The sequence below is a fragment of the Leucopleurus acutus genome (genome assembly GCF_964270905.1).
Source record: "Leucopleurus acutus genome assembly, chromosome: 10".
In the NCBI taxonomy this organism is placed as follows: domain Eukaryota; kingdom Metazoa; phylum Chordata; class Mammalia; order Artiodactyla; family Delphinidae; genus Leucopleurus; species Leucopleurus acutus.
The window spans coordinates 72,690,664-72,710,831 of record NC_139153.1 but is presented as its reverse complement, the minus strand read 5'-3'; the positions used below and the strand labels follow the sequence as shown (position 1 = coordinate 72,710,831).

General features: G+C 36.5%; 1 protein-coding gene across 4 annotated transcripts in view; it reads right to left on the bottom strand.

Moving 5' to 3' along the window:
* Window positions 1-20,168, bottom strand: part of UBR2 (ubiquitin protein ligase E3 component n-recognin 2) — a 114,500-nt gene that overhangs the window by 36,088 nt on the left and 58,244 nt on the right. For all 4 annotated transcript variants that reach the window (XM_082847299.1, XM_082847301.1, XM_082847298.1 and 1 more), the window contains exons 12-25: window positions 18,144-18,307; window positions 17,955-18,054; window positions 15,744-15,872; window positions 12,852-13,035; window positions 11,674-11,735; window positions 10,693-10,803; window positions 9,545-9,610; window positions 8,125-8,247; window positions 7,924-7,987; window positions 6,856-6,980; window positions 4,532-4,584; window positions 3,539-3,641; window positions 2,261-2,309; window positions 1,327-1,481 (exon numbers count right to left, since the gene is read on the bottom strand). In XM_082847299.1, coding sequence (XP_082703425.1) covers window positions 1,327-1,481; window positions 2,261-2,309; window positions 3,539-3,641; window positions 4,532-4,584; window positions 6,856-6,980; window positions 7,924-7,987; window positions 8,125-8,247; window positions 9,545-9,610; window positions 10,693-10,803; window positions 11,674-11,735; window positions 12,852-13,035; window positions 15,744-15,872; window positions 17,955-18,054; window positions 18,144-18,307 — 1,488 coding nt within the window. The remainder of the gene's footprint in view (window positions 1-1,326; window positions 1,482-2,260; window positions 2,310-3,538; window positions 3,642-4,531; window positions 4,585-6,855; window positions 6,981-7,923; window positions 7,988-8,124; window positions 8,248-9,544; window positions 9,611-10,692; window positions 10,804-11,673; window positions 11,736-12,851; window positions 13,036-15,743; window positions 15,873-17,954; window positions 18,055-18,143; window positions 18,308-20,168) is intronic.

Genomic DNA, 20,168 nt, shown 5'->3' with positions numbered 1-20,168 from the left:
ATCTAATCTATAATACTCCTAGTTCAATTTCTCTAAGGACTAAAAATCTTAATCATCTAAGAGACACACTTTTGTCTCTAATGCCATATCATTTATAAAGATGTTCAGCATACCTCATGAAAAATTCCTTACTAGACTTCTAAGAATATAACTACACTAATCTATTTGCACTTTTATTGTTCTTTATCCTGCTCCCCAATTTTTGAAGGAGATAATGTGTGTGGTGTCTCTGTATCATTCCCTACACATAGGGCTACTGTGGTTGTTAGACTTGGAAGAACTAAGTTAGCCTGAATGACATAAAGCAAATGTATATATAAGATAAATGATGTTCATTCCTCTTTTCTCCATCATTTCCCATACATCTTTTGCTCATTTAATACTGATGGTCTCCAGTATACTGCAACTCCATGCTTTTATATTTTAAGTGTATGTTTGTAAACTGGAGGAGGGTATACATATACAAAAATCTTAGTCAATGAGATACTTGAGCCTGCTGAGACAATGGAAAGAACAGTAACTTTGAAGGAAGGCTCTGGAGGAAGGCTCACCTTCATCTGAATTCTGGCTTCACTGCTTTCAAGTCCCACTAAGCCTAACTTCATCATCTTCAAAATCAAAATAAAAAAAAAAAGCTTTCCTCTAGAGTTTTGAGGGTTACAAATATGGTACATACAAGTGCCTAGCATAGAATAAGGCACAGAGTAGGCTAATAACTGAGTATTATTATTATTATGTTACTTACTAGTTGGGTAACATGGACAAGTCTATCTCACTGAAACTTGCCTTCCTCATCTATACAGTGGAAAAACTACTGATACTCATAGGGGTATTACGTGAATTTAATGAGATAATTTATGAATGACTTACATTAAATCTATAAAGTAAAATACAAACAAGGTTCTAGACTTGTCACTAATTAGTTATAGGAACGTTAAGTCTCTGACTTTCAATTTCTTCAACTGCAAAACATAAGTATTAATGAACTCAGAGGTTTTTAAAGAGAATTAAGTAAAAACAAATGCAAAGATAACACATAATACAAATATCAGAGTACTGTATAAACAAAGACATATCAGGACCAATCAATGAGAGCAGATCTGCCAACAAGACCAAGGTAACCACAACCATGTGGTGTAAAAAAATCTGCCAGGCTCTCATTTTTATGGTCAGACACAAACAGTAACAAAATACTGTATTTCGAATTAAGTTGACACTACATTTTATCCTAAGTTTCCTGTGTACAGATATTGACAGGAGTATTTTGTATTTCGGTTTTTACTACAAGACCACTAAAATATAAATAATAAATGTCTTCAAACTTACCCTTTGCAGCATGGACTCAGACCAGACATGTCCGTTATGTTCTACAGTCCATTGCAATACTGTTCTCATGATTAACAACATGACATCTGACTGCAAAATGTTAACCAGACTTGCAAACAGAGGGCAGAATGGGGGCAAAACTGGAGGTGGAAGTGCTGAAAATAAAGTTATAATTGGCTTCTTTTGTAGAACATCCTTTAAAAAACAAATGAACAAACAACAAAAACAGCAAAAAACTATCCCTTTGTTACATACTTTTGATAGTCTTCAAAGAATATTCATTTACACACATCTTAAAGCTATATTTTACCTTCTCAGGTCAGTCAAATGCATAAAAACAGCTGTGTAAGTAGCAGTAGTACAAAAGAAGGCCTTTCTTTTCCCTAGAAATGTCTTACGATCCGAGATAAAACCATTAACCCAAAGGTGACTCAGTACAGACTATGTCTACATTAGCATATTTATTAGCCCTTGAAAGTTCACTCATGGGGCTTCCCTGGCGTCCAGTGGTCAAGAATCCGCCTCCCAATGCAGAGGACGTGGGTTCGATCCCTGGGTGGGGAACTAAGATCCCACATGTTGCAGGGCAACTAAGCCTGTGCGCCACAACTACTGAGCCCACATGCTCTAGAGCCCAGGCACCACAACTAGAGGGCCTGCGTGCCACAACTACTGAGCCCACACGCTCTGGAGCCCGTGCGCCACAACTAGAGAGAAGCCCGTGTGCCACAATGAAAGATCCCGCGTGCTGCAAGGAAGATCCCATGTGACGCAACTAAGACCCAAATCAGCCAAAAAAAAAAAAAAAAAGCTCACTCAGAAAGCTTGTATTTAAATCTACCACTTCATTAAGAATCATCATCATAGTCAATAGAAAACAATGTTTAACACGTAAAAGAGACTGAAACGAGATTTTGGGAAAGATTAAAAATACCTGTATCTTCCTTATTTTGCCTTTTCAATTTCCGTTGGGCTTCCTCTGCCTAATAAAAATGAATGTAATTTGGACAGGGAATTAGTAACATGAAACAATTTAATATCCAAAACTACTGATATATGTTAATCTTTGCCATACTAACTTCTCATTTTAGAAGATTTCTATCCTTAGTTTTGCAAATCCCCCGAAATTGGTATCAAGGTTAATTTCCCCCTGCCGCTAAGAGAATCCCCCCAAGGGGATTCTTTCTTGATTTAAAATGCAGGGGAAGGGCTTCCCTGGTGGTGCAGTGGTTGAGAGTCCGCCTGCCGATGCAGGGCACACAGGTTTGTGCCCTGGTCTGGGAAGATCCCACATGTCGCGGAGCGGCTGGGCCCGTGAGCCATGGCCGCTGAGCCTGTGCGTCTGGAGCCTGTGCTCCGCAACGGGAGAGGCCACAGCAATGAGAGGCCTGCGTACCGCAAAAAAAAAAAAAAAAAAAATGCAGGGGAAACATGCACCAACCAAAACCAAAAACTTATTTTTGATTTGAGCTTTATTTCATGCATCAAACACTAATACACACTGCTATATATAAAATAGATAACCAACAAGGACCTACTGTATAGCACAGGGAACTATACTCAATATTCTATAATAACCTGTAAGGGAAAAGGATCTGAGAAAGAATATATATATATGACTGATTTCACTGTGCTGTACACCAGAAACTAACACAACATTGTAAATCAACTATACTTCAAAAAAGCAAAGACAAAAACAAACCCCAGAAAACTAATAAACAAAAGCTTCATGTTTAAGTTTCATTTACTGCCATTTATTGAAAACTTATTTTTAAGAGTAGACTGCTAAAAGGCAAAATTTAACCCGCTAAGAATGATCAGGAAAATTCCTTAAGTCACCATGGAAAAGCATGTTAAGTACTAGCAATTCTGAAATGAGTGTAAAATAGGTTAACTGATTAGAATACACGTTGATGATGTCTTCAAAAGCTAATAAAATACATACAATTAGATATGTGTGGGTATGTATATAATTATATAGACCTTTTTTATGTACGCACGAAATAAGGGAAAACCCCAAATGCTACGTGGTGGTATAGGTAATCTGTACTTTCTTCTTTATACCTTTTCATATTTTCCAAATTTCCTACAATAAAAATGTGTCCTTTTTCAATCTGTGAAAAGCAGTAAAAGTTGTTTAGGAAAAAACAAAATAAAAACAAAAAAACTCCAAGCAACGCTTTCTCAGTACACTTTTAATTTTCTCGATTACCTTGGACTGCTCTGCCCTCGAAAAGTGATAGAAATACAAATTGAACTCTTTGGCACATTCTGGTTTCAGTTCATACATGCCTCGTCCTGTTAATCCAGGTTTCCTTTGGGGGAAAAAAAAATTCTTCAATCTCATATACTGTTGGTGAATGTAAGCTGGAACTACTTTCTGTGGGTTCATTTAATCATCTACATTCAAAGCTTTATGTGCGTTCACTTTATCTAGCATGTCCACCTTGAATTTATTCTAACTGGACAAGTGAATGTGACGGTCACTGCAGTGACAACAATTTAAAGTCTAACAACAGAGGACAGGTTACACACATTATGACATCTCCAAACAACTGAACACTATTAAAATTGATGTTAACTTGTATACTTTGACATGTAAAGATGTCTGTGATAAGTTCTACCAAGTGAAAAAAAGCAGATGCAATTTTAGGGTTTAGAGAATCTTTTCTATAATTTTTTCTATATTTTCCCTAAAAATATGTACTGTTTTAAAATCAGCAAAAATAAAGACAATGCCATTGGAATGAGGAGCACAGAAAAAGCAGGATTAAGAAACTGCCTCAACAACCTTAAGGGGATAGACTACTTATAGTTTACTGACTGGGCAACACACTGGACACCGAAGAAAGCATTATTCAGAGGCTATCCCACAACTTAGGTGGCACATTCAAATGGAAACAAAGAAAGCACAATGCATTTACTCAGATCACCTGCTCAGGTTAGTTTCAATTATCTGAAACTATCAGCTAGGGAACACCTGAAAACTGAAAACTCTCATAAAGCTACTTCAAGTTGCTAAGTGCAGGGCTAGATCATAAAAGTGAAATGTCAGTGAGAAATCTAGTTCAGAATTATATGTTTGAAAGTGGTTGTCACTCTCTGAAAACAACAGTTTTATTCTTAGTTCCATCAAGGGAAACACTCTAAGAAAAATTAATGTATAAAATAAAATTGAATGTGAAAAAGCAGAAAATAAACTCACTTGAAATGGGCAACTGCTTCAATTACACTCTCCATGCCAGTTTCCTTGTTCTCCTAAAGGTACAGGAAACAAATTAAGTGTGTTTCATGTTAATAATAATATCTGCTAGCACTCTTGAGCATTGTGCTTTTATCTCATTAAGCTTCATACAGCAATCGCATAAAGCAGATATACTATTCTCCTGATTTTTACAAATGAGGATTCCATAGTAAACATAATGATTAATAGGCAGTTGGGGAAATTCAGTTGGTAAGCTAACATTCATTCAGATTGACATAATTAAAAACAAGTTACTACCATATGGAATCAAGGTGACAGCTTTCAAAAGGAATAAAGTAAAAACACAAAGTACACATAACGTTTAAATTTTATATTTAAAATTTATATATTTGCAGTATTTTGAGAAATAGCTACACTAATTTCTTATTTATTTTTGTTAAAACATCATTTCCCAAATCATATCCCATTCACGACAAGCTGTTCATAGGAATTCCGTGAAATATTCTCTGGTCAAAAATGTTTGGTAAATATAGATGCCATCACTTTGTACAAGGCAGTTACACTTTTAAAATACTGTTTTAAATTTTATTTCTTCCTTATTCCAATGGTCTAAATGAAACTGTTAATTGTTTCCTCATTTCCTGCATTAAAAAGTACATGTATACACAACTAGAAATGGCAAAGTAGTCCATTAACAAAGATCTATTAAAAAAAGTACATGGATTTTTTTTCTGACTAGATATTCAGTGATATTAAAAAATCATTATTTTTTTTTACTTGTGATAATTGGCATATGCATAGGTTTCTCTAAAAGCTCATATCTTTTGGATCAACCTTGGCACTACTGACATTTGGACAAGATAGTTCTTTGTTGTGGGAATCTGTCCTGTGCATTGTAGGATGTTTAGTAGTATACTGGCCTCTGCTGAATAGATGCCAGTAGCATCACACACCCTGCCCTGAGTAGTGACATTGCCAAATGCCACCCCCTCCAGGGGGTGGGGGGGAATCATCCCTGGTTGAGAACCACCGTTTTAGATATATACAATTCTATTTATAGATGAAATGGTAAACCTGGTATTCTCTACAAAATAACCCAGTGAGGGTGTAGAGATCAGTGGCTGGGGTATAAATAAAATAAGATTGGTCATATGTTGAAGCTGGAGATGGTTCACTATACTATGTTTTCTATTTCTATAGATGTTTCAAGTTTTTCAAGTTTGAAATAATACGAAGTTTAAGAGAAGTATTACAATGCAACAAATAAAGGTTTAAATCCCAGAAGAATGAACATTAAGGTTAAGAGTTTTGATCTATGTTTCAAATTCGGGAAAACATTTTGAAAAGCCTCGATGAAAATAAAGTCCTTTCACAACTGTAATCTGGGTTTCTGAAAAGCCCCAGGGCTGAAAAGTAGGCGGCAGAGGAACTTAAGGTCCTGGCAGGAAAAATAGTTACAACTGAATCTATGAATGCCCATATGAATATTAGCTTACATTCACTAAAATGAGAGAGATGGCTTAGCATAGTCTTTGGATGCTTTAGAAGGAAAAAACTCTAGCAGACTTTAGTCAACACAGCTGAGTAGATATTTCTAGGTTATAAAGCGTTATCTCTACCCATGGCAACTTTGTACTTAAACACCCTATAAAAACCCCTCTTTAATGGATAAATTCCGTTCTGAGGAACAGGTTTTTTTCTCTTTTTTAAAATAATTAATTAATTAATTTTATTTTTGGCCGCGTTGGGTCTTCGTTGCTGTGCGTGGGCTTTCTCTAGTTGCGGCGAGTGGGGGTTACTCTTCGTTGTGGTGCGCAAGCGTCTCATTGCTGTGGCTTCTCTTGTTGCGGAGCACAGGCTCTAGGCGCGCAGGCTTCAGTAGTTGCGGTGCGTGGGCTCAGTAGGTGTAGCTCACGGGCTCTAGAGCACAGGCTCAGTAGTTGTGGTGCAGGGGCTTAGTTGCTCCACGGCATGTGGGATCTTCCTGGACCAGGGCTCAAACCCATGTCCCCTGCATTGGCAGGTGGATTCTTAACCACTATGAAACCAGGGAAGTCCTGGAACAGGTTTTCTTTTATTCAGCATCCTTACCTCTTTCAAGGCTTCATTGTAAATGATTCTATTCCTAGGCTGCTTTCCACTCCCAGCCCCTAGTATTCTCTTTTTCTAATTATTTCTAATGAGAGTGACTAGAGTTATACATATTCTAGAACTGTAGTTTTTACAATTATGGAAAAGGTACAGAGAAGTAAATCTATACATACTAGATTGGTAGGTAGGGAAGGATTTCCATAATTTTCTTTTCTTAAAATGCAGGTACTTACATCTTCAGGTAAAGACTTTACCAATTCACTATGAGCCATAGGTTTGATGCTCAACTGATGGATAATCTCTCGTTTAATCTCATCTGTAGCATTTACCTGTCCAACTCCAGGACTAAATCTCTCTCCTGTCAACAGTGAATAAGTACATATACACACACTTAACAATCATAATACTTATAAGTGATATATATTTATAATTCATGCAACACAATGTATTTTTCTTTCTGTGCAATGGGAAAGCAATGACTGGTCTGGCAACAAGGTAGGGTGAGAGCAGCACTTAACCATCTTTGTGAGTCTCTGACACAACAGGTGAGTGTAGTCTTCAGCAACAGAGAGAGAACTCTGGTTGCTGTTTTGAAAAAATGGGATCAGAAGGTGGGAAAGGATTTGAAGTAGTCAAGAACTGGTACAGCAGTAGCTGTACTAGCAGCCTAGGTAGGAGGGAGAGCCTTCCTTTTATCTAGTGGCAAATAAGATATCACCTTCTGAGACCTTCTTCATTGGTATTACCTCCTGACAGTAGCCAGGATTCTCTGCTCTATGGACTGTAGAGAGACTGAAATAGTACGGGAGGTGGGAGAAAGTAAAGGATAAAAGAATAGGAAAGATGGAGGCAACAGGACTGAAAATTTAGGTAATAAGAAAAAAAAATCTGTGTCTATTAGCCATAGGTCTCTATTAACTTGGAATTTTCATATCTGAAGTCAAGAGGACACTTTTGTACCACAAAACCATGGAGAAAAACATAGCTAAGATATAAAGTAACTGTAAATAGCTCCTAACTATCCTATTCTTGTTTGCTGAATTCTCCTGTCCCCCGTTTTATTCCCAACACAGTCTTCTAGTTTACCCTGCTTTAGCAGTTGTCCTCTCTCCTTCCAAAGGACCACAGTGCTGTTTCTCTCATCATTACAGTAACCAGAGGGGAGATAAAAACAGACACCCTCATCTCCTTCCCCTAAAACTGAGTAACTGCTCAAATAGAGGAAACAGTTCAGATTCTAAACTATTTGATACCACAAAAGTCAATATAATACATAAATGTTCCAAAAGATCCAAACTTACCAACAAGCATTATAATGAGGTATAGCATTTCTTCTATTAGAGTGTTGTTCTGCTGAACTAAATCCTGTAACAATCGGGGACAGTGGGAGAAAGTTCACAGATAATAAGAATACTGTATTACCTCAGATGATCAAAATAACCAAAAAGAATGAAAGATGCTTCTCTAACAGTGTGTTGTGGTCTCATAAAGCATGCTCTTACCTTATGAGTAGTCTCAGAACTAATTTTTTTTCCATAGTCTGGAGTACTGAAAATCTGATGAAGTTCAAAGCGGCTAAGCATTATCATCAGGAAATGATTTGGATCCATCATGGAGACACCTGTCTTTTTTTAAAATGTTTGAGATAAAGGAAAAGAGGAAGGTCAAAAGGGCTACTAAACAACTAGTGAGAGATATTTTGGCTTGCACAAGAGGAAGCAGCTAACTCGTTCATCAATTCCAATAAAAGATGAAAACCCATTTAGCCCCAATCTCTACTTGTGGTAGCTACAAGTGTGGACAGGGATCTATGCTGGTAAAACAAATCAAAACAAAACACTTGCTAAACCCACATGTCATAATCCCTATAAATTCAGTTCAAAGATTTGTGTCAGGGCTATCTTACCACTGCCAGGTGTACGGACAGAAATGTGGTATGGTAATAAAACTTCTAGCATTTAAAAAAATATGTATCATATTAAACTCTTATCAAGAACTCAAACTAATTTTTAGTGATAAATGCTATACTAAGTGAAATGACAGCGTTTAAATATTATCTTGTATAGCTTCTCAATCAACTTGAATTTTAATTTATCTTGAACCAATAATTTTTTTTTGAAATTTACATTTTGTAACTTTTTCTATAATTTCTAAATCCATTCAGCAATAATATGGAAACACTACTTTGTGACAAGCACTGTGCTATGTAAAATGGACATAAAAAGGAACAAGATAGAGTTGCCACAGTTTAGTGTAGAGGACGAAAAGTAAATAGGCAACTACAATCCAGACTTATGAATGCTATGGTGGGGATAAGCATCATGCTATGGGCCCTCCCAAAAAGGACACAAAGCCACATTTTAGTGTGTCAGGGAAGGCTTCCTGGAGAAAGTGACTCTAAACACAAAGACACGCAGGAAAATATTATACATGGTAAACAGGAAAGGAAGCGGGTGGGGTGGGCAATCTAGGGAGCAAAAGAAATAAATGTGCAGATTTTAAGACTTAAGGGAGAGTATGACAAATTCATGGAATTTTAAACATAGCTAAGTACTGAAGCCCTTGAAAATCAGTTTGAGGGATTTGGGTCTTCAATCAGACGACAGTGAAGAAAGGATGGCTTTCAGGTTTCTGACTCTAATAACTACAGATTGTTGAATAATTCACTAAGGTAGGGAAACCTCAAAGATAGGAAGAAGGTATGGAGGACACAAGAGGAGTTATTTTGAATGTGTTAACTGTGAGATGTGTCCAGGAAACTAGATGTAAATGTTCTATCAGCTGTTAGCCATATGAGTTTGGAGCTTAGTAGATAAGAGCTAGGCTGCAGTTATAGATTTGAGAGTGATCATAAATGACTGGGTCCTGTGGAAATAACAATAAGAAAAACTCCCCACAACCTTTAAATTTAATGCTTTTTACCTGAAGCATTACTATATCCTTGTCAAACATTTCACGTCTGCATTTCACATTGTGGTAGTAATAAATCTAAAAAAAAAAAAGTAATTATATTGGGTAAACAGGTTTTTATTTGTGCAGTTCCCTCCTCTCCCCACTCACCAAAAGAGCACATGGGGGCTTCCCTGGTGGCACAGTGGTTAAGAATCCGCCTGCCAATGCAGGGGACATGGGCTCGAGCCCTGGTCCGGGAAGATCCCACATGGCGCAGAGCAACTAAGCCCGTGCGCCACAACTACTGAGCCTGTGCTCTGGAGCCCGTGAGTCACAACTACTCAGCCCACGGGCCGCAACTACTGAAGCCTGCGCGCCTAGAGCCTGTGCTCCGCAACAAGAGAAGCCACTGCAGTGAGAAGCCCACGCACAGCAACAAAAAGTAGTCTCTGCTCGCCATGAATAGAGAAAGGTCACGTGCAGCAACGAAGACCCAACACAGCCAAAAATACATAAATAAATAAATTTATTTTTTTTAAAAAAAGAGCACATGACTCTTGTGCATGTGAGCATGAACACGCAAATGTGCACACGTAATGTGGTTTCCCCAGCAGTTAATGCTATCTTAGTAGAGACTATTTAATTAGAAATCTCCAGATTATAGTAGTCACTCTATGGTTCACATTTTGCAGCCAACTTTCTGGGTCTCTTAATAAAGTTCTTTCAGTGAGATTTATTATACCTATCAAAAACAGAAAAGTTCTATACCAAGCCTTGGTGAGGTTTAAAAATTAAAACCTCAATTTCAGAGCTATACTAACAGAACTTTTATCTTTTAACCCAGTTTAATTTAAGTAAGTGAAACCCAGACTTTTTATGTTTTAAAGATATCCAACTTTGTTCTAAAAATGACTGCAAGTGAAAATAAAGCTCATTTCTACTTTTGATATTGTTTCTTAACAAAATATGAATAAAAGCTCTAAAAAACCTTTTGGTTTAAGGTTACATTTCTTTTGTCAAACAGTTTTTTAAAAAAAATTCTTTTAAGGTTCGTTTCCAGGGGCCACAAACAGTTTTAATATAGAGGACTTTCACTGACTAAGTACATTGAAAATTATAACCTTCATAGAAGGTAAAGAATGGACTGAAAACTCTTCGTAGAATTAAAAAACACTTACTTGATTTACAAGAGAGAAACCATTTCTTCTCCACATTCCTGCATGTACTTGGGCACATAAAACAAGGCATCTAAGAGGGTGTTCTATCAACATGGGTGGGCTAAGTTCACTCTGTGTATACAAAAAAACCACAAAAATCTCAACTCTATAAAGAAGATTGGTTTATAGGGATGGAAGCTTTATATAAAACACAAGTCAAAATTATTTTAAGGTATGTTTGTGTGATAGTTAATTTTATGTGTCAACTTGGCTGGGCCATGGTACCCAATTTTTGATTAACACCAATGTAGATGTTGCTGTGAAAGCATTTTGTAGATGTGATTAGTATTTATATCAGTAGACTTTGAGGAAAGCAGATTACTCTCCATGATATGGGTGGGCCTCATCCAATTAGTTGAAGGCCTTAAGAGAAAAGACTGAGGCTTCCCCAAGGATGAAGAAATTCTGCTTCCAGATTGCCTTTGGACTTCAGACTGTGACATCAACTCTTAAACTCTTAGCCTGACAGGTTGCCGGGCTTATTTCAAACTTGCCAAGCCCCATGACTATGTGAGTCAATTCCCTACAGTAAATCAATCTCTCTCTCCTTCTACACACACACAAACACACACACACTCACTCACTCACTCATTCACTCACTCTTTATTGGCTCTGTTTCTCTGGAGAACCCTAGTAGTTTGTTTCAAAGTGATTTCAAGTATGTAGAACATAGTAAATATTTACTTTTATTTATTTGTTTGTTGATTGCTGAAATATAGTTGATGTATAGTATTATGTTAGTTTCAGGTGTACTACATAATGATTTGATATTTGCATACATTATGAAATGATCACTGTGATAAGTCTAGTAACCATCCGTCTCCATACAAAGTTGTTATATTATTGACCATATTCCTTATGCTGGATATTATATTCCCATGACTTATTATCTAACTGGAGGTTTGTAATAGATATCTACTTTTAAATGTCAGCACTACTTACTAGAGGTAGGAGCTCTGGAAATTTATATGCCACTTCACTTTTGCTTACCAATACATGCAAACCTGCATGGAGAACAAATAAAAAAGTATTCCTATAAGTGAAAATAATTCAGATTAAAAAAAAACATAAATATTCACTCAACTTTATAGCTAACTTCTTTTCTGTTTCTCTTTGGGAACCTATCATGTTACACATTAAGATATAAAATGAATTGCACCCATAAATGAAGCTTTTCAATTGTTATTCTCATGAACCTCAGAATTAAAGGCACACTTGAACTGGAGTCTTAATTACAGGTACCAACATACGCTGATGACGTTTTACAGAAGTAAATGTTAGACATACAAACATAGCAAAAGCAGCTACATAACTATCAAAGCAATCTGTATACCAATTTTAAGAGTCGTATTCCACTGGATCATGGAGTTTGTTCCATTTAAAGTATAGTAGTGAGAGATCCTCCTGGCAACTGAACAGAGAAACTGGCCATGGAATTCATGGTCTGCACTGATCCTGACCTCAGAATTCAGTTCCCCAGAACTTCCAGTTTAGGATCAAAGCCTCTTTAGTCCCTAACTGCAAAGGGCTCTTTTATAGCTCAACCTTAGTTAATTGTTAACTAAGAATTAATTGTCCTGTTTATGTTGTTGTCTAAACAGAGAATGCTTTTTACAATCTTATTACCCCAATTTGGGACTCACTCCAACCTGCTGATTAAAAGGTTATCAATAAATAAGAAACAGCTTAGAGAGAGAGGAAGTATAGGGTGGTTTCAATTTATTAGTGATCACTTAAGTGATAGACCAATTTGAATCCTAACAACACAGACTTTGAAGCTTGGCTGAGATAAACAATAAAACATGTGGTATATGTAGTTAAGAAGTCTGAAGAGGCATTATGGTATGGTCATTACAACCATGGTTTCTGGTGCCAAACTACCTCAAAATCCCTACTCTGACTTGTTGCGGTGTGACGCTAAGCGAGCCACCTCCATGTCTCAGTCTTCCCATTTGTGATAAACCTAACAACAATACCCACCTCATAGGCTGTGATTATTAAATAAGTTAATGCATGTGAAACTCTCAGAAAAATGCACTGTAGGTATTCAATTAATGTTAACCACAAACAACAATTTAAAAGACAATTTCAGGGTTCTCTTTTAGGGAGAAATGCTTTACCTGCAAGTAAGCGAGAAACTGGGAGGTGAATGCTAACTTTTTCTTTGGAAACACAGTATCTGATAGTTTCCACTGAATGTCCACAGATGCTTAATGTGACTGGCTGTTCACCATCAGTAAAACCACCATGACACTGCGTCAATACAGCAAGGCATTTCTTGTAAGCTTCAATTAATACCTTTTCCTAAAAAAGATGGTTTTCTGTAAGTTACTCAAAGGTTTCTACAACATTAACCAAGCACCTCAAATTCAACGATGTATAAGTACTTCAAATATCAATATGGGCAAAATTAAACTTAGTCTTTTCTTCCCAACTTGCTCCCTCTTCCAGGGCCCTGTCTCAGTAAATGACATCTTTATAGAGCTGTAGAAATCTAGAAGTCATTCCAAAGTCCTCCTTTCCCTCATTCCCTATTTTTTTTTAATTGAGGGATAGCTGATTTACAATATTACATTAGTTAGAGATGTACAGATAGTGATTCAAAATTTTTATAGATTATATTCCATTTACAGCTATTTAAAAATATCAGCTATATTCCTTGTGCTATAGCATAATCCTTATAGCTTATTTATTTTATACACAGTGGTTTGTACCTCTTAATCCCCCCTATCTTGCCTCTCCCCACCGGTAACCACTAGTTTGTTCTCTATATCTTTGAGTCTGTTTCTGTTTTGTTATATTCACTAGTTGTTTTTTTTTTTTTTTAGATTCCACATATGAGTGATAACATACAGGATTTGTCTTCCTCTGACTTATTTCACTAAGCATAATACCTCCAGGGTCCACCATGTTGTTGTGAATGGCAAAATTTCATTCCTTTTTATGGCTGAGTAATATTCCATCACACACACCTACACACTCACACCCTCCCACATCTTCATCCACTCATCTACTGATGGACACTTAGGGTGCTTCCATATCTCGGCAATTGTAAATGATGCTTTAATACACGAAATTTTTTTTTCTCTTTCTGACTTACTTCACACAGAGGAATGGATAAAGAAGATGTGGTACATATATACAATGGAATATTACTCAGCCATAAAAAGGAAATTGGGTCACTTGTAGAGACATGGATGGACCTAGAGACTATCATACACAGTGAAGTGAGTCAGAAAGAAAATAATGCTGCTATGAACATTGGGGTACATGTATCTTTTTGAATTAGTGTTTCCATTTTCTTCAGAGAAATACCCAGAAGTGGAATTACTGGATTATATGGTGGTTCTATTTTTAGTTTTTTGAAGAAACTCCATACTGTTTTCCACAGTGCACCAGTTTACATCCATACTAACAGTGTACAAGGGTTCCTTTTCTCCACATCCTCGCCAACATTTATTATTTGTGGTGTTTTTGGCGACCGCCATTGTGACAGGTGTGAAGTGATAACTCACTGTGGTTGTGACTTGCATTTCTCCAATGATTAGTGGTGTTGAGCATCTTTTCATGTGCCTATTGACCATCTGTATGTCTCCTTTGGAAAAATGTCCATTCAGGTCTTCTGCCCATTTTTTAATTGGGCTGTTTGTTTTTTTGATATTGAGCTATTTATATATTTTGGATAATAACCCCTTATTGGGCATATCATTTGCAAATATTTTCTCCCACTCAGTAGGCTGTCTCTTTCCTTTGTCGTGCAAAAGATTTTAAGTTTATTTAGGTCCCATTTGTTTCTTTTTTGCTTTTGCTTCCTTTGCCTTAGGGGACAGATCCAAAAAAAAAAAATGTTGCTATGATTTATGTCAAAGAGTGTTCTGCCTATATTTTCTTCTAGAAACTTTATGGCTTCACTCTTACATTTAGGTCTTTAATCTAATTTGAGTTCATTTTTGTATACAGTGTGAGGAAATGTTCTAATTTCATTCTTTTACATGTAGCTGTCCAGTATTCCCAGCAACACTTACTGAAGAGACCATCTTTTTTCCATTGCATATTCTTGTCTCCTTTGTCGTGGATTAATTGACCATAATGTGTGGGTTTATTTCTGGGCTCTCTGTTTTCCTCATTCCCGGTTGTCCAGTCTATTACCAAGCTGGCAATTTCATCTAAATTTCTCTCAAACCTGACCACTGATTATTTCCAGTAACTCAAAGGAAAGCCAACATGTCTCCACTGAACTCCCTGCTTCTACTCTTACCCTCCTCCATCCATTCTCCACACAGAGTAACTTTTAAAAACATGTAAATTGGATCATGTCACTTTTCTGCTTGGGAGTCTCGAATGGCATCCCACTTTAATTAGAATAAAATTCAAACTTCTTTCCATGGCTTCCAAGGTCCTGCAAAGCGAGGCACCTGTTTACTTCTCTATTTTCAACCTCTGTTCCGACCAGAGCCTTCTCACAGCTCCTGGATCTGTACTCGTTCTCATCAGAGAGCATGATGCAGCTGTCCCTCAGTCAGGAATATTCTTTACTCTTTGATCAGTTAACTCTGACACATAGTTCAGATCTCACAGAAGCCTTCTCTGACCTCCCAACTTACACAAGCTCTCATCTAGATTTTATAGCCAAAGGAAGGCCAAAATAATTTTAAGACATAGGACAAATGTACCAATAGTTAAATTTCATTTTTGGATAAATTTATAAACTTCTTTTTATATGCTCAAAATCTTGACAGGATTTTTTATATATATATATATATATATATATATATATATAAAAGATAGGAACATAAAAGAAGAGAGAGTGTGGATTATATCCTCCTTTATCTATCTTCTAAGGTTTCAGAATTTGAACTTTTACTGAATATACAAGTGAAAGCAGAAAATATGCTGTTTTATGAACATATCACAACTATCCTCTCCAAACTGCCTCAGATTTTACTTAGGAAATTGTTTATCTCTGTCTCTCCTCCATTTATCTCCTATCCCTGACCCCAGAAGAGACTCACATCTAAAGCACACCAGTCCTGCATCATTGAAATGACATGTGTTAATTTCATTTGCAGTGTGAAGGCTGCTTCCCACTCTGGTTCCATTTCAATATGCTGTCCTACTTGACGTGTAACTGGATCCATTCCCTTAAAAGGAATGAAAAGATTTTTAAATAAACTAAAATTACATCCGTTCTTTTATATCAAAACTTAAGAAATAATGCAGAAGAAATACTGATTACAAAAACATATAAAGTAAAAGTTCTAACAGGAAGTTTCAAGTAGTATGAGAAGTCCAACTTCTTAAATAACACGTTTATATAACATTCTCTAAAATTTTATAAATTAAAAATCCCAGTAAAATATAGAACAACTTATTTTAGAGGCAATTTTCTATATGTTTTAGACAATAAAATGTATATACTTCACTGCAACAATCCTTCAAATCCCTTTTTAGCTCTATCATCCATAGAAAAAACTGTCAGAAGAAACTTGGCAGACTTTTAAAACGCTACTGAATTTATAAATATGTTTTATGATATACTAAAATAAAATTTTTATATTTATTTGTAATCTGTAACTAAAAGTTTTCATAGGGCTTCCCTGGTGGTGCAGTGGTTAAGAATCCACCTGCCAAGGCAGGGGACACGGGTTTGAGCCCTGACCTGGGAAGATCCCACGTGCTGTGGAGCAACAAAGCCCGTGCACCACAACTACTGAGCCTGTCTTCCAGAGCCCGAGCTCTAGAGCCTGCGAGCCACAACTACTGAAGCCTGCGTGACTAGAGTCCGTGCTCTGCAACAAGAGAAGCCACCACAATGAGAAGCCCGCGCACCGCAACAAAGAGTAGCCCCTGCTCGTCACAACTAGAGAAAGCCCGGGCGCAGCAACGAAGACCCAATGCAGCCATAAATAAATAAATAAATAAATAAATAAATAAATAAATAAAGTTTTCATAGAGACCGAAAGAAAGCAAAACAAGAAAAAGATAAACAGCTTTTAACACAAAAGAATATAACTTTTTTAGAAACTAGCCTAACTACCCTGGTGCACTGGAACTGATTAAAAATAATAGAAAATACAGGACACTTCAAGTATTCAAAATGACCAAGGTAGATACTCTTTCTATAGGTACAAGGAAAAAAATAGAAGTACTATAATAAAACACCCAAAAACCACCACCAACATGGGAACTAGAATATATCCTAAAAATGATAGGTTAACTTTGCTTATTCCTTTCTTAAGAAAGCCAGACAGCTACTAAAGGAATCATAATGATATTCCTCAGATTTTCTGAAATGTCATCTATCATTTTACAGTTAGGAGAATTCCCCGGCAGTCCAGTGGTTAGGACTCTGTGCTCTCACTGCCAGATTTAATTCCTGGCTGGGGAACTAAAATCCCACAAGCCTCGAGGCATGGCCCCAAACAAACAAACAAACAAAACCAAAACAACAAAAAACTGGTTAACTATACCAGTTTCTGCTTCTAGATTCTATTTTGTATACAGAAGTGTTTCCAAAAAGAAAATTAAATGGGTGGGGGGGGAGTTCTATACTATATCATATAAATATGGTATCAATGAAAGAAAAATATGGAAACATTAAGAAGACATAGTTTCCTAAATAACTAATTTGACAATACTTCCATGTAAGCATATTCAAAACAAAACCATCTGAAACCCCCAAGGAAAGAACATTAATGGTAACCAAAAAAATAACCAAATACAAAAGTACAGCAGATGTCAGAACCTCTGCTGGGATCTCATGCATTCTACACCTTTCTAAGAGTTTCCAATTAAGAGGAGCTTCTTTTTTTTTTTTTTTTAAGAGGAGCTTCTTGATCCAAATTGTAGCTATCCAAATTATTCTTTTAAAAATGTGCCCAGTATCGGGCTTCCCTGGTGGCACAGTGGTTGGGAGTCCGCCTGCCGATGCAGGGGGCGCAGGTTTGTGCCCCGGTCCGGGAGGATCCCACATGCCGCGGAGCAGCTGGGCCTGTGGGCCATGACCGCTGAGCCTGCGTGTCCAGAGCCTGTGCTCCGCAATGGGAGAGGCCACACAGTGGCCACAATGGGAGAGGCCACACAGTGAGAGGCCCGCGTACCACAAAAAAAAAAAATGTGCCCAGTATGAAAAAAATGCACAGACAGAAAGGTATTTAGTTCAGTGAACTGAAAAAGGGAGAAAGTAAATGTTTCACTTTTGAAATGTGTCAGCTTATACATACCTGCATACATTTGAGTAATTCCAAAAAGGCATCAAATCCTTCTAGGAACTTCTGCCTCAGATCATCTGACCATTCAGTTGGTTTGCTAATTAACACATACCTGAACAACACAAAAACAGCAATGAATATATGGACAAACAATGACCTTTTATAAGTTGCAACTCGTTCAATAATTAAGCGAAAACTTACTTAAGATCTAAAATAAGGCTCTGAACTCTCCTAAACTTGAAGGCTTGTAAAGCAGTATATCGTTCAAACTGAAACCTGCCCTGCGCATCTCGATGTCTCAAATGATCCATGAAAGTCTTAATGATAATGGTCATTAGGTTTTCTTCTGTGATGAGCATCCGAGCCTAGGACAAAGTATATCAGAGTACATGGTAATAAAAAACTATTTACCATAAAGCTAAAAAAAAAAGTCACCAACGTTGGTTAGCTCTTTCAGTTTAGACCTTTTTCAACACAGCTATGTAATATCATAAATGCATTTTTGTGTATTTCTAAATAACAATTACTTACTCCAATTGCCACGTGTATGAAGCAACAATTATATCACGGAGAAAGATGCCAGAATGTAAGGAGACAGATCCAAGGCTCATTATTCAAAGACAATTCAGGGTGGGGGATCTGAACCAGGCTGCAAATTTTCCTTAACTGAGACATTTAGACACCTATAATGGTATGGTATAATTATTCTAGGAGCCACAGGTTTATATCACAGATTCTGTAGAACTCAGTATGAAACTATATTTCCTCTTAATCTTAGTTGAGATTTATTTTTTTTGTTTTTCTTTCTATATATAGATATACATATTAATATATTTTTGAATAAGCAAATACACTTAAATGATGCAAAAAACAGGTAAAAAGTTAAGTCTCCTAGCTCCCAAAGTCCCCCTTGCAAAGGCAATTTCTGTTAGCAGTTTTCTTGCATGTACTTCCAGAGATGGTGTGTATATTATACGTGTATGCATATATACACACATATATACATTTATAATACATGGATAACTGTTATTAAGTAGATGTAAGTATGGGTATGTATAATGATCTCCCCCCCTGCCCAAAGGACAGCATATTATAAATACGGTTCTGCACTTGGTTTTTTCACTTGATATATTTTGGAGATTGTCCCATACCAGTTCACATAAATTCCCTCATTCTTTGTAATTATCCCCAGTACTCTTTTCTATCATACTTTATTAGCCAGGCCCTTACTGGTGAGATATTTGGGTTTTTCCCAGTCTTATGCTATTTATCACAAAAGATACTTCAACAAATATCTACTATGTACAATTGCAAGGATATTTATAGGATAATTTCCTAGAAGTGGAATTACTGGGTTAAGGTGTATATACATTATAAATTTTGACTGATATCACCAAACCCCTCAAAGAAGACAAAAGAATGCACAAGTTAGATGTCTAAGAATATAGTAAAACTGTATTCTAATGTAGAGGTTAAGTTGTAAAGTCATCAGATAAAGAGAAAATCGATATAGTTAAACATACCTTTGAAAAACTCTGAAATCATCATCCCATTGCCAGGACTTAGGCCCCAAAAAGCTCAAAAGTCAATAGGATTAATTTCTGTTAATTTTCCTAGACAGTGAAGACTAAGTTCAAGTTCGAAGGAGGGGAGGTGTTGACAAGTAAAAGGATTTTCCTTCTTGTTTGCTATATTAGTCAATTTTGAGACAATTAAATGACTATATGTGATTTCACTGACCTAAGAAAAAACTCTGGTCTCGGGGAAAAGCTTTTACTATTTCGCCATCAAGCATAATGTTCGCTTTGGGTTTTTACTTTTTGCTTTGTCTTCAGGTATTTTATCAGATTAAATAAATTCTTTCATTCCTATTTCATTTACTATGAGGTATTTTTCGTTCATTTTAAATCATGAATTCAGGAAAAGCATCTAATATGATCTTTTCTCTCCCTTTTGTCTGTTAATAAGTTGAATTACGCCAGTTGATTCTTTTTTCAAATGGTATACTACTCGCGTTAAGGAAATAAAACCAAACTTGGTTGTGATGTATTATCCTTTTTCTATATTGCTTGATTCAATCTGTGCAACCTCGTTTGTGAGAGAAATTAAATGGTAATTTTCTTTTCTTGTAATTGTTGGGTTCTGGTATCAAGGTTACAGAGGACTTAATTGGAAAGTATATTCTCTTTCTCTATTTTCTAGAAAAAGTTATATAAGACAGGTATT